At 44.3% G+C, this 14,839-nt stretch overlaps 1 protein-coding gene across 3 annotated transcripts in view; it reads right to left on the bottom strand.

Annotated features, from left to right (window-relative positions):
* Positions 1-629: 629 nt before the first annotated feature.
* The window catches only part of lamc2 (laminin, gamma 2), a 130,088-nt gene continuing 115,878 nt past the window's right edge, over positions 630-14,839 (bottom strand). For all 3 annotated transcript variants that reach the window (XM_084320823.1, XM_084320824.1, XM_084320822.1), the window contains exons 20-22: positions 11,878-12,036; positions 8,887-8,986; positions 630-2,530 (exon numbers count right to left, since the gene is read on the bottom strand). In XM_084320823.1, the coding sequence (XP_084176949.1) occupies positions 2,277-2,530; positions 8,887-8,986; positions 11,878-12,036 (513 nt within the window). In that variant the 3' untranslated portion in view covers positions 630-2,276. The remainder of the gene's footprint in view (positions 2,531-8,886; positions 8,987-11,877; positions 12,037-14,839) is intronic.

Below are 14,839 nucleotides of genomic sequence, written 5' to 3' on the forward strand. Positions count from 1 at the left end.
GTTTAGAGCTCTTAGTTCAGGCAGCCATCTTGTTTCCCAGCAGCCTCTTTCAGGTTTTTTAATCAGGTTTTAATCTGTTTCGGACCTAATCCATACATGCATTGAATTGATTACCATTTGGTTTATACCAGTGACACCTCATGTTCATCATCAGATAACAGTGCTTGAAAAGATAAATGCATTTTCTCAAATTCATTCATCAAAAACGTCAAAGGCTCATTCAATTTATCAAGTCACGTCACGTCATCAAATCCATCAAACAGCGCATCTCCTCATATATTTTAATCCCAGTTACAATATCACAATAACGTGTGACACTGTCACAGTGATACAATTAAATACTCCACAGATTCAGATTCCTCATAATTCATATCCACAATCCGCGCATAGACGATTCAGCTTGAATGAAACGCATCCGGGTGCTCCGTTAAGCAAATACACAGCGAAGAATATTAAACTAATCAGAGCCAAACACCCGATAGGTTTCATTCATTAAAAATATCCCAGCGGGATTCACATTTGCAATGATCCGTTTAGTCCGTTATTAAAATAACTGTGTGTGTCGCGACTCGCGAGCGCCGTATCCGTATAAATATGACGTGCATTATATAGGACAAAGTAAATTCATAGGCTGAATATGATTTATTATCAGCGTTACTGCAGACCTATTATCTTACATTTCAAACGAAGCACAAAAACATAATTCAGAATGGCATAATGGGATCTAGACTGTGAGAAATATTTCAGGAAGGGAGCTGGGATTTCTTTGCGGGGGTGTCGCCATAGTTCATCCAGCTAACTGAACTTAACCCTGCCCTCGACCAGGTTCAAACTTTTTGATCTGTTGTCATAGTGATTTAGACAATCGAGCGTCGGGGAATGGAAAGGTCTGGCTTAAGTCAAGCTATGCTGAAAATTATCCGGCTAACTCAGTTAGCCAGGTACGGGGAACGGGGCCCTGGTCTGCATCCTCTTATACAATTGTGTGTATTGAGCCGTACTGTATTGTACCCATTCTGCAATCTGTTAAATAAATAAAAAGAAAGTTTGACTGGCCGCCGAGCCATACTGTAGTGTACATGGTGACTGCTTGACTTAAAAAAAATAAAAATTAATAAAAATATTTAATAATTTTTTTTTTAATCGTTTTTTTTGGCTTCCCCTGTTATTTTACCCACGCGACGCCACTGCAAACAGACACACAAACCTAGAGATGAGGTGCTTGGAGTGGGGAGGGCTCAGCAATATATCAAAGAAAGAATGTTCAATTGGGAGCCCTTCGAAAGCCTGAACTTTGGATCTAACATAATTTCTGACTAGTTGGTGCCGGGCAACTCAAACTTCCTCTTTAGTAGATCGAAGGATGCAAAGTGACCGTCTATGTATAAGTCCTTAATGGAAGCTAGCCCCTTCCCACTCCAGGCAAGGTAACCCCCGTCTGTCCATGGAGCCGAAAAAGTGTGATTAAAACAGATTGGTGCATGGATAGAAACATCTGGTAGGCTCAAAGCACCCCTGATTTGATAAAAAATTCTGACAGAGTTTTCCACAACAAAACTTAGTTTCAAGCTTCTTAAGATCCCGGGTACCCCTGGTTTTATATTGGCCTTTTTGACCAAATGAACCATTCTGTGTTTACCAATGACTTCAGATATGAAAGAAAAACAATGATATTTATGACAGATTCCTAGATCCTGGATGACTCCCCATTCAAATACATAGGGGTCAGGACGTGTTAGTCTTGTTAGTCCGTGTTATCAAGATGGTGGGGGAGTGGGCTGCTTGGTGGCGTAGCGGAGATTGCGCTCGTCACCAATGCAAGAGACTCCGGTATCGAATCCCAGTCTCAGCATTGCCTTCGGCTTGGACCGGCCGTCGTACTGGCTCATTTGGCAGAGTCAGCGGGTGGAAGTCGATGGGTGGGGATTGGACGTTGTGGACAGCGACCCCTACAGGTCGGTTGGGAGACGCCTGCACAGCAGAGACAGGAAGTGGCGAGGGTAGTGTGAGCCTCCCATGCGTTACACCTCGCCAATGAGAGTCCACGCTGGCAGGCGAACAGATGTGACAGGCTGCCTCCTCGTGTGCCGGAGGGAACACGTGATGCAAGGCCTCTCTACAACCGACCAGTGGGGGGCATAGTCGAGCAACGTTCAAGACAGGGGAGGGGAGAATTGGATACACGAAATTGGGATGGGAGAAAAATAGAAAATAAGGAGAAAAAGTGGATAAAAAAAAATGGTGGGGGAGTGATCCTTTTTCGAGAGACTGAGTTTCTATGGTCTCTCCTTAGGTTCTGTAGTGAAACAGCCACGGGGAATGGTCTTGCGGATGTCCTCGAGGTTGGAGATGTCCCTGATGATGTTTTCGATGTCCAGGTGGAGGTTGGTCAACAGGGCCTTCTGGGTCGTCTCCTTGTCGTCCAGGTCACGCAGGCGCGGCCGGAGCTGCTGGTTGATCTCGCTGTGAGCATTGGCCAGGGAGGTCTCCAATTCTGCCAGGCGATCTTCGTCTATACTGCCTGGCTGACCTGCCGACCAAGAAGAAGGAAACATCAATAAGTCCAAAGTCAATAGTTCAATGTGTCGGAGTTGTTGAAGTGCTATTCAACCCTTAGCTTATGTCGTGTATTCTAAGTCAATACATTAGATTAATCACAGTGCCTTTAGGTTGCTAACTAGAGGGAAGAATGATAGTGGTGGTCCTCATCTGACTCCAAAATAGCCAGTAGAGAATAAAACGTGCAGTTAGACGACAAGAGTTCTATAGTTCAACTCAAATGATTTATTGCCGCGGGGCTCAAAGTGAATAAAGGGTTGTTTACATACAGGGATTATTTCATAGTATCAAACAGGCTGTACAAAGGATTGTTGAGGTGTGTATCATTAGAGCCCATTCACAGTGGCTTTCTCACATCATACAAGTCTGTACATATAACAATAGTCCTGTTACATCAATGAAATAGACTATACCTTTGCCATCACATAGTTAAACCTGGTCCCAACTAGGGACCTTACCTTTAAACTAAACATCTATGGTTTACTTACGTCATGGCAACCGCACAGTCTCTGGAGTGGTGGAGGCGCAGAACCACCTGGGGTGGGGGGGGGTATCTGTCTGGCCTACCTTCTAACAATGCGTTCTGGTTTTTTATACTCTGGCATCAACCAATAATAGCACATTCTAATATTACGTTGGTCCAATCAGGTTTCTTGATTCTATATATGGAGTTCTGTTCCAATTGGCTGTCTTCTGGGGCTGTCTGTCCCAAGATCTGTCGTGTGGGCTGGCCTGCAGCAACAGAGGGGGGGGGGGTCTGGCCTGCTGCCCCCTCCTTTGCTGCTATGGCATTCTTCTACAGAGGCATATCCCAATAAACATTTACAAAGTATTTCCAGTGTATATGAATTACACTCTTCCAGTATTATCACAGTTTTACTCTTTTGCTTACATTTTGATACCAAACAGTGATTAAGAATAACTTGATACGTGTATTTTACCAGACTAAACCTTTGTAATTGAGACTTATTTTCTATACATGGTTTACAACAAGAGTGAAATAACACTATTACTTTCATAATCAGGTGACATTCTAAATGACATTCAAATATTATTTTATCTAATAAGTCAGTTACCTTTTAATATGATATTGTTTGAATTAGTTCCAGTCTAACATACTATCAGAGCCAGTTATCTGGTCTCTGCTATCGCTGCTGAAATCTGCTAGTGTTGAGTACATCTGTTAGTGGGGGTTGAAATGACTGTTCCTAACAGTTGGGTGTGACTTTTCAGTTCCTTTGTTCTGCTGTTATCTGATGCAACTGTCTCTAGAATGGTTCCTTATTTAGCACTGCAAACCACTCTGCTGCTAAAAGTATACAAGGCATTTGCATATATTTTCTATTTACAGACATATTGATTATGAAATCCCAGTCAAGGGTACCACACTTAGATTCCCTTATTCAGGTTAGCTGAGCAGCAGTCCTGCTATTCATCACGGAGCAGCCGAGATAGGAGAGAAAACTCCAAATAGGCTATTTTCTTTCTCTCTTCTGATGCACTTTCCAAAAATTATTACCAATATTTCTCTGGGTCCAAATGAAGAGACAAGGCAGTCCTACAGGTAGTTGTTCACGCAGTCCTACAGGTAGTTGTTCACGCAGTCCTACAGGTAGTTCACGCAGTCCTACAGGTCGTTTTTCACGCAGTCCTACAGGTAGTTTTTCACGCAGTCCTACATGTAGTTTTTGATGGAGAACACATGGTGGTTCCTACGCAGAGCGCACTGCACCAATGGAGCTCATAACATTCAAATGTATTTTTCACAGATAATAACGATCATATTTTGTAATAAAAAATATGTGTCCATCTCATTATCCATGCTTTCCTGAATTCATATCCTGATTCCGGCTCGTTGCTAGTAGAAGTAGAATATCTCTATTGTCAAGTATATTTTACATAATACCCGCTGCATTTAATCCTTCCTAACTAGTTGGGCAATCACATCAGTCCAGCGCCTGAGGACCAACTGCAGTTGTATTACCAGAGCATTGGTCAAGGACAATGGCAGGAGTACTGTATGTACCTTTAGTGGTGTGGGAGGACACTGGAATACCCAGAGGAAACCCACGCAAACATGGGGAGAACATGCAAACTCCACACAGCCTCCCACGGGGGCTTGAATCCATGACCTTCTAGCTGTGAGGCAACAGTACTAACCACTGTGAACCCAGGACCTTCTAGCTGTGAGGCAATAGTACTAACCACTGTGAACACAGGACCTTCTAGCTGTGAGGAAACCGTACTAACTACTGTGAACACAGGACCTTCTAGCTGTGAGGTAACAGTACTAACCACTGTGAACCCAGGACCTTCTTGTTGTGAGGCAGCAGTACTAACCACTGTGAACCCATGGACTTCTAGCTGTGAGGAAACAGTACTAACCACTGTGAACACATGACCTTGCTGTGAGGCAGCAGTACTAACCACTGTAAACCCAGGACCTTCTTGCTGTGAGGCAGCAGTACTAACCACTGTGAACCCAGGACCTTCTTGCTGTGAGGCAGCAGTACTAACCACTGTGAACACAGGACCTTCTTGTTGTGAGGCAACAGTACTAACCACTGTGAACCCAGGACCTTCTTGCTGTGAGGCAACAGTACTAACCACTGTGAACCCAGGACCTTCTTGTTGTGAGGCAGCAGTACTAACCACTGTGAACCCAGGACCTTCTTGCTGTGAGGCAACAGTACTAACCACTGTGAACACATGACCTTGCTGTGAGGCAGCAGTACTAACCACTGTGAACCCAGGACCTTCTTGTTGTGAGGCAACAGTACTAACCACTGTGAACCCAGGACCTTCTTGCTGTGAGGCAACAGTAGTACTAACCACTGTGAACCCAGGACCTTCTTGCTGTGAGGCAGCAGTACTAACCACTGTGAACCCAGGACCTTCTTGTTGTGAGGCAGCAGTACTAACCACTGTGAACCCAGGACCTTCTTGCTGTGAGGCAGCAGTACTAACCACTGTGAACACAGGACCTTCTTGCTGTGAGGCAGCAGTACTAACCACTGTGAACCCAGGACCTTCTTGCAGTGAGGCAGCAGTGTTTGGCAAGGCACATAACTTATTGACTTGCACCCTTCATAAAAGCGTGTTTGAGCAGCAGGACTGTTGTGTGTATCTCAGGATGACAGGTCTGCAGCACTCTTGACTTGGTGAATGTCTCAAAATTACTTAAAGGGGACATGCATTATAAATGGCTTTTTTCAGTGTTTAGCATTCTTTTATAGTAATAGGGGTTAGTATCAATGGGTCTGTGTCTCTAAATACCATATTGGCGGATTGCTCTCATTCAGTTCATACAATTTCCTTCTCCAGTGCATTCTGATTTGACTCGCTCAGTGACGTAACTGGGTGCTGGTGGAGCTGATTGTGATCTGATTGGCTCTGTGGTTGGGAGGTTCACCCTTTCCTTCAACACCGCAGCCCTTTAGTCTAAAACAGCGCTGCATTGGATGAGTCCCGGCAGGAAGGCTCTAGCTGCATATAAGCCTCTTTCATACACATATTTCCCAGAGGATTTGTGCTTCACCAGCAATGGACCAAGTTCGTTTTTGGATTTTTGCAAAGACGAGGGACTTTATGCTTACGTGATTTCCTGGCTGTTGCTAAAGAAGAAGGGAACTAGCCTGTAAGTCTTTGAGACCGAAAGAAAGCATAGAATCAGTAAGTACATACAGTACGTCGTAATTAGTTAATTAGCAGTAGGACCTCGTTCATTTATCCGTTTGTGTATTACGGTACTCTTCCGTGTGTGTGCGCCAAGACAGTCTAACGTTAGTGCAAGCACCGTGTGTGTGTGTGTGTGTGTTTGTTAGACGGACTGAGAGAGCAAGCTAGCTTAGCTAACGTTCTTAGCTCTGTGCTTCCTTTATATATAGACCTACTTGTGGCGGCTAGGTGGTGTAGTGGGCAAGGCACTCGCCACCAATGTGGAGACGCTGGGTTCGCGTGTTAGAATCCAGCTCTCCACATTGTTTTCAGTTTAGCTGGTCGTCCGCAGTAATACACATTGGCCGTATTACGGGGAGGGAAACTGAAGGGTGGGGATCGGGCGTTGTGGACAGCGACTCCTACAGGTCGGTTGGTGCGCCTGCGCAGTAGAATCAGGAAGTGTCGGGGGAAGCGTGAGCCTCCCACACGTTACTCCTCGCCACTGAGAGATCGAGCTGCGCAGGTGAAAAGATGCGACTGCTGTTACCTCAAGTACCGGAGGGGACTTGTGCTATGTATGACTTAGTCCACATTGCAGCCGGCTTGTGGGAGGCAAGAAACAGCGTTCGTGACAGGGGAGGGTTGAATTGGATGATACGAAATTGGGATGGGAGAAAAATATAGAAAATGGGAGAAAAAAGTGGATAAAAAAAAATATGTAGACCTACTTGTGTGTATTATATATATTTTTTTTCTTTTACATATTAGGTACAATGCATCTTGTGTCAGTGAACATTTTGCAAGGTTTGAAAAGATATAGCATACGTGTTAGTGAACTCAAGAGATTGTTTATGTCATGAAGGAGATGAAGCTGCGTACCAATCACACTCAGGAGATTGTTTATGTGATGAAGGTGGTGAAGCTACGTACCAATCACACTCAGGAGATTGTTGGTGTGATGAAGGTGGTGAAGCTGTGTACCAATCACACTCAGGAGATTGTTGGTGTGATGAAGGTGGTGATGCTGTGTACCAATCACACTCAGGAGATTGTTGGTGTGATGAAGGTGGTGAAGCTGCTTACCAATCACACTCAGGAGATTGTTGGTGTGATGCAGGTGGTGAAGCTGTATACCAATCACACTCAGGAGATTGTTGGTGTGGTGAAGCTGCTTACCAATCACACTCAGGAGATTGTTGGTGTGATGAAGGTGGTGAAGCTGTGTACCAATCACACTCAGGAGATTGTTGGTGTGATGAAGGAGATGAAGCTGCGTACCAATCACACTCAGGAGATTGTTTATGTGATGAAGGTGGTGAAGCTACGTACCAATCACACTCAGGAGATTGTTGGTGTGATGAAGGTGGTGAAGCTGTGTACCAATCACACTCAGGAGATTGTTGGTGTGATGAAGGTGGTGATGCTGTGTACCAATCACACTCAGGAGATTGTTGGTGTGATGAAGGTGGTGAAGCTGCTTACCAATCACACTCAGGAGATTGTTGGTGTGATGCAGGTGGTGAAGCTGTATACCAATCACACTCAGGAGATTGTTGGTGTGGTGAAGCTGCTTACCAATCACACTCAGGAGATTGTTGGTGTGATGAAGGTGGTGAAGCTGTGTACCAATCACACTCAGGAGATTGTTGGTGTGATGAAGGTGGTGAAGCTGTGTACCAATCACACTCAGGAGATTGTTGGTGTGATGAAGGTGGTGAAGCTGCTTACCAATCACACTCAGGAGATTGTTGGTGTGATGCAGGTGGTGAAGCTGTGTACCAATCACACTCAGGAGATTGTTGGTGTGGTGAAGCTGCTTACCAATCACACTCAGGAGATTGTTGGTGTGATGAAGGTGGTGAAGCTGTGTACCAATCACACTCAGGAGATTGTTGGTGTGATGAAGGTGGTGAAGCTGTGTACCAATCACACTCAGGAGATTGTTGGTGTGATGAAGGTGGTGAAGCTGTGTACCAATCACACTCAGGAGATTGTTGGTGTGATGAAGGAGATGAAGCTGCGTACCAATCACACTCAGGAGATTGTTTATGTGATGAAGGTGGTGAAGCTACGTACCAATCACACTCAGGAGATTGTTGGTGTGATGAAGGTGGTGAAGCTGTGTACCAATCACACTCAGGAGATTGTTGGTGTGATGAAGGTGGTGATGCTGTGTACCAATCACACTCAGGAGATTGTTGGTGTGATGAAGGTGGTGAAGCTGCTTACCAATCACACTCGGGAGATTGTTGGTGTGATGCAGATGGTGAAGCTGTATACCAATCACACTCAGGAGATTGTTGGTGTGGTGAAGCTGCTTACCAATCACACTCAGGAGATTGTTGGTGTGATGAAGGTGGTGAAGCTGTGTACCAATCACACTCAGGAGATTGTTGGTGTGATGAAGGTGGTGAAGCTGCTTACCAATCACACTCAGGAGATTGTTGGTGTGATGCAGGTGGTGAAGCTGTGTACCAATCACACTCAGGAGATTGTTGGTGTGGTGAAGCTGCTTACCAATCACACTCAGGAGATTGTTGGTGTGATGAAGGTGGTGAAGCTGTGTACCAATCACACTCAGGAGATTGTTGGTGTGATGAAGGTGGTGAAGCTGTGTACCAATCACACTCAGGAGATTGTTGGGATGAAGGTGGTGAAGCTGCTTACCAATCACACTCAGGAGATGGTTGATGTTCCGGAGAGTCTCTCCCACTGCTCCTCTGGTCTGCTTGGCCTTGTTGTGGACACCGGTTGCATCAGTGGAAGCCTGGCGAGAGACCATTAGAATGAAACCTTGTAGGATAAGTCATCAATGGGAAATTTGTACTATGATGTATTAGGACTAGGGCTGTCAAAGTTAATTAATAACATGTTAAGACAAATGCATATTAACACCACAATATGTTTTTTACGCATAACACACATTTGTAAAAAATACATAAATGTAAGTATTAATTGTAAAGAAATATACAAACATTCAGTCATAAAAAAAATAAATGTAATTTTGGTGACAGACTTCTTCAGACTGACATGCATTTATTGTATGTAAGCAGGGCTTGACACAATGGCGCCCGACCACGGAGATCTCCGTGTTTCGATTCCACCCGTTGTGGACAGAAGCACGGACGTGACAGAAGCAAGAACGTGAAGGAGGTTCTTTCTTTTCACATGGACACTGTTCTTACTCCCATATTAACCTCTTAAGCCCTAGCCCTATTTTCTGAAAATCCGCCTAAAAATACATACCTAATTAAATGGAAGATTGCTCCACTTCTACAAGGTCCGTTTGCATGTTCTTGGTATCTAGGGACATCTATGGATCTGAGGGAATGTATTCCCAGTGTCAGAAATATTGTGTCTGTTACTAGGCTTGAGTAAATTGTGATGAAACAAAGGAGAATATAAATTATGATTTTTCTTTGCATCTTTGACGGTGAATAACACCATGAGCTCGTTCAGCACCTTCTTGAGATCACGTGTACAAAAAATCTAAGCAAATTAATAAAGGGAAGATGATTATACAGTACTGAATTCTGCCATCCGGACACATGCAATTTGAAATATTATTATAGAATATATAATATCAGGCCTATAAATTACCTTATTATGGCCAAGTCGCACATCTATGGATCGGGCCAAATCTCCTCTTTCCAATGGCAGAGTTCAATCTAGATTTAATATCACCAGGCATGCAGCAAAAACCGTGAATGAAATCTACTGTAAGTACAGTTACTTTTTTATTATGTAAATTTCTCCGCCATTTTTATCAGATTGCAACGCCGTTTTTTGCTAGACAGGTAGAGAAATGCCAATAACGTTCAGGTTTGTGGTAGATAATCCCAAATAATAAGATAAAGAAAAAAGAAAATCCACAAGTCATATGATTGACAGGAGCTGGCTTGAGCTGGGTAGTGTAGTTTCTTTTTTATTCCAATGCCCATCGAAAGCCCTGGGTCTCCTCTCCTCATATGACTACAAACAAAATGGCGGCATGCATTTCCTAACGTCGATATTCGCTTGTTTCCGAATATATTTCCAAAACTCATATTTCACTAATAACACTTTAACCTATTGGTAAACAAACATATTGCTGAAAATATACACTTTAACTGCCGTTTTGACAGGGTTAGGGTCTTTACTCTTGGCTACATGTAAAAAGAAAATAAAAAAAACGCAACATTAATTCATACAGTCTGTAGAGATGGATTTATGGCTGATGTCATTTGCGATCCAGTACCGGACCGCTCTGGCTTAAGAGGTTAATAACCATTTTGTTATGCCAGCTTTCTTCCTAACGTGAATTCCTTTAACTATCTAGCAATAGTTATAAGTCATGCCCCCCTCGCTCTTGATATATCTTTTCCTTCCCTTTCCTGTGAAATGCATCCCCCTGGAGTTCTGACTCTCTCCTTCTTTCAGATAAAACCTTTTGTGATATTTCCTCTTCTATCGATACTTCTTTCTTTTAACAAGGCTGACTCCACGTCACACTCTTTCATCTGGGAATCATTGAAAGCCTACCTCAGGGGTCAAGTTACTTTGAGTACTTTAAAAAGCCTGTACTTTTCCTTCTACAGTAATTTTAGTCTATGTTAAAGTATTGTATTTCTTATAGTATTTTTTTCTGGTCATAAGAGCAGTGAGTACAAAGAGATCTTTAAGACTTTCATTAGAATGTAACTAAAACCGTCGGGTAAGTGGCGCAGTGGGCAAGGCGCTCGCCACTAACGCAGGAGATGCTGGGTTCGAGCCCAGCTCTCGCCGTTGCTTCCGGCTTGGCTGGTCGGGTGGGGATCGGACGTTGTGGACAGCGACTCCTACAGGTCGGTTGGTGCGCCTGTACAGCAGAATCAGGAAGTATCGGGGGCAGCGTGAGCCTCCCACGTGCTACTCCTCGCCACTGAGAGATCGCGCTGTTCAGGTGAAAAGATGCAACAGCGGCCTCCTCGTGTACCGGAGGGGACACGTGATGCAAGGCTTGGTCCTCACTGCAGCCGACCAGTGGGAGGCATAGTCTAGCAGCCTTCAAGACAGGGGAGGGGAGAATTGAAGGGAGAATTGGTGAGGCGAAATTGGGATGGGAGAAAAATTGAAAATAAGGAGAAAAAGTGGATAAAAAAAAAGATTGTAACTAAAACCATACTCTTAGTTTTCTCAAATACTCAAATGTAACTGAAGTAAACAGTGTTTCTACTTGAGTATTTCAGTACACCGTCTACCTCTAGTACTACATACATACAGGCTGTGGTATCGATATTGAGAATTAGTTTCATTTTATGTTTTATTGTCCACTATACTATGAGTTGGTAAAATGTTATTTGACAGATGTAAAAACCTTGAGTTAATGGGGTTTAGTGATGCATATAGACTAAAATGGATTTTTGATCACAGGGTTTTTGCACTTGCTGAATATTTAGAGAAAGCTTGGGATAAACGCAAGAAAATAACATGTGATTTATTTTGGCCTCTGATGGTGTGCACGGTAGAAACATGGGAAGTGATTGTTATGTTCAATTGTTGTTTTTGGTGTCTTATAATCCCGTAAGGTGATGGGTCGTCGGACATGACATGGAAATAAAATGCCATTCATTCATTTATTCATTCATTCATTCATTCATTCATTCATTCATACACACAGGCCATGCACAGTGAACGTACCTCCACAGCTGCGTCTCTGAGCACCTCTGTGACGTTCTGCTCCGCCACCAGGTCCCTCCTGCTGGCCTCCATGTGTCTCTTCAGACCCTGGAGCTCCTCCCGCAGGTTGGTGGCGTCCCTCGGAAGACCAGCGTGAGACAGTAAAGGACTGGTCGTTCCCTGAGGACAGACAACAGCAACAACAAACACCCACGATAAGACAAGACAAGACAAGACAAGACAAGACAAGATAAGATAAGATAAGATATTCCTTTATTGATCCCCTTGGGAGCCTAGTTTGGAGTTTCCACGCCTGCCACGATGCTAGACATGAAGCACTGCCTGGTTATCTAGAATTATAGCATTCATGGTCTTGAATGGTCCCATATCTTTCAGAAATAATCCAGACTGGAGCTGCATTCCCTTTAGTGAGCCCTTTAGTGATGACATTCCCTTTAGTGAGCTCTTTGGTGATGATATTCCCTTTAGTGAGCTCTCTGGCCATGACATTCCCTTTAGTGAGCTCTCTCTGGTCATCATGACATTCCCTTTAGTGAGCTCTTTGGTGATGATATTCCCTTTAGTGGGCTCTCTGGTGATGACATTCCCTTTAGTGAGCTCTCTGGTGATGACATTCCCTTTAGTGAGCTCTCTGGTGATGACATTCCCTTTAGTGAGCTCTCTGGTGATGACATTCCCTTTAGTGAGCTCTCTGGCCATGACATTCCCTTTAGTGAGCTCTCTGGTGATGACATTCCCTTTAGTGAGCTCTCTGGCCATGACATTCCCTTTAGTGAGCTCTCTGGCCATGACATTCCCTTTAGTGAGCTCTGGCCATGACATTCCTGACGTACAACAAGTAAACCCTTCTGGTTCTCAGCAAGGGAGGATGGACATGGCAACACCACCAGTGGAAATGGAACAAACCTTGAGGTCATTAAAATATTTGCAATATTATTATTATATTTTTTTAGTTAGCAGCATCTGAACAGACAAGGCATTACATTTAATTAAATAAACTAAAGTATGAAAAGTGAAAGTTGCCAATAGGCTACTCATTAATATGCTAATGAATATGCTCAAATTAATTAACCATCATATTGTTTGATTCTACACAGATTCAGTGTCCTTGTGGAGCATTGGATTGTGGGATACACTTCACGTCAGAGGCTTGCATACCCGAGGTATAACATGTAAATATCAAGGGAATGTAAAGCTCCCTTCCTTCACAACAGTTGGAACTGAATCCCACTTTGTTTGGCAGCCATTTTGGGGATTTGGGGATTCCTCCCCCCCCCCTCAACTCCAGGGACGACCACGGCGAGGAGAAAGTATTTTACCTGGAACTGAATGCAGCTGGGCTCATAGTGTGAGTGAGTGGTGAGACATGCTGGCATCTATTACATGCTCTATTGCTCTGTAGTAGGGCTGACCTCGACTAGTCGAATAGTCGACTAATCGATCGAAAGGAGCCGTAGTCGGGTGCCAACCTCTTAGTCGAATGCAAAAAAAAGAAATAAAAAGATTATAATTTAAAATTTGCTTTATTTGTATCATTCTTTCCAAAAGCAAAGAGCATGCATGCTTTTTTTTTTGCATTCGATAGTATAGTCCACTATCAGCAAATTTCGCCCAATCAAAGTCGACTATACAGATCCTTAGTCGGGGACAGGCCTAGAGACCACCATCTCTGAGAGGAGCTGGTTATACTGTAGTACATCCAGGTGGGAGACCGCCATCTCTGAGAGGAGCTGGTTATAGTACATACAGGTGGGAGACCACCATCTCTGAAAGGAGTTGGTTATAGTACCTCCGGGTGGGAGACCACCATCTCTGAAAGGAGCTGGTTATAGTACCTCCGGGTGGGAGACCACCATATCTGAAAGAAGCTGGTTATCCTCTTAACTCATTCAGCGCCAGCGTGTATCCCCATCCCTGCTGTCAATGGGCCACGCTTTAATATGCATTTTTACGGTGCGTCACAATGTTTGCAGAGCTATATCTATATTCTATATTCTAGCTATGGAGACAATACTATGGCTCATTTGACAGTCACTATCTCTCGTCCAACATGTAAGGAAGAGTTAATTTTTTCATGTATACGTTTGCGTGTTATCCCGTGGTGAATATTGTATAGTTTCAGAGTGATCCGGGCTAATTTCTGTAAGCTGAGTTATGGAGCGCTATGTGCATTTTGCGAAAGTAATTTGCATTGCTCACCTCAACACGATACTATTTCCAAATCAAAGGTATTATAATAGGTATTATGTTTCATCATGAAGGCATCAAAGGGGGGGGGGTCATTTTGTGATGCTCTGATAATCAGCAACGGCATACGATTTGGAATACGTGACATACTGTATGATCGTTGCGATCGATGTGAAATCATTGTAGTGTGGTGACTCACTTATCACGCACAATTGGTGCAGACATTCACTAGACTTTAGGAGCGGAGTGAGGGCTCTTTTAAGACTTGGGATTCTGGGAACGGGGTGTGTATTTGGTAACTTACTATGTCAGCTGACTGCCTGACTGCCTCTCCCGGACGGTGGTAGGGGCCGTCCACTTGGGACTGGACTACACTGCCATGGCTGCCGACCAGGCCACTGACAAGGACATGCAGGCCTACCGAACAGCCGGCACTGGGCTAAGGTTAGAGGATGTGCAGTTTGGTATCGCCAACACCACGCTCCTCTGCGACGTTTCCACCGGTCAGCCTTGTCCGATGGTTCCCGCTGGCTGGCAGCGGCAGGTATTCAAAGCCATCCATGGCCTGTCGCACCCGGGGGTGAAGGCGTCAACTAAGCTGGTCGGTGCGAAATTCGCTTGGCATGGCCTCAGGAAGGACATCGCAGCCGGGGCCGGCTCCTGCGTGGCGTGCCAGCGTGCAAAGATACACCGTAACAAGGCGTGGTTAGGTGGTCAATGGAGTAGCACGCGGTTTGTTTGAGCTCTCGTCGAGCTTCTGCTTTATTTTAATTTA

Source organism: Notolepis coatsorum (genome assembly GCF_963971535.1).
Source record: "Notolepis coatsorum genome assembly, chromosome: 8".
Taxonomy (NCBI): Eukaryota; Metazoa; Chordata; class Actinopteri; order Aulopiformes; family Paralepididae; genus Notolepis; species Notolepis coatsorum.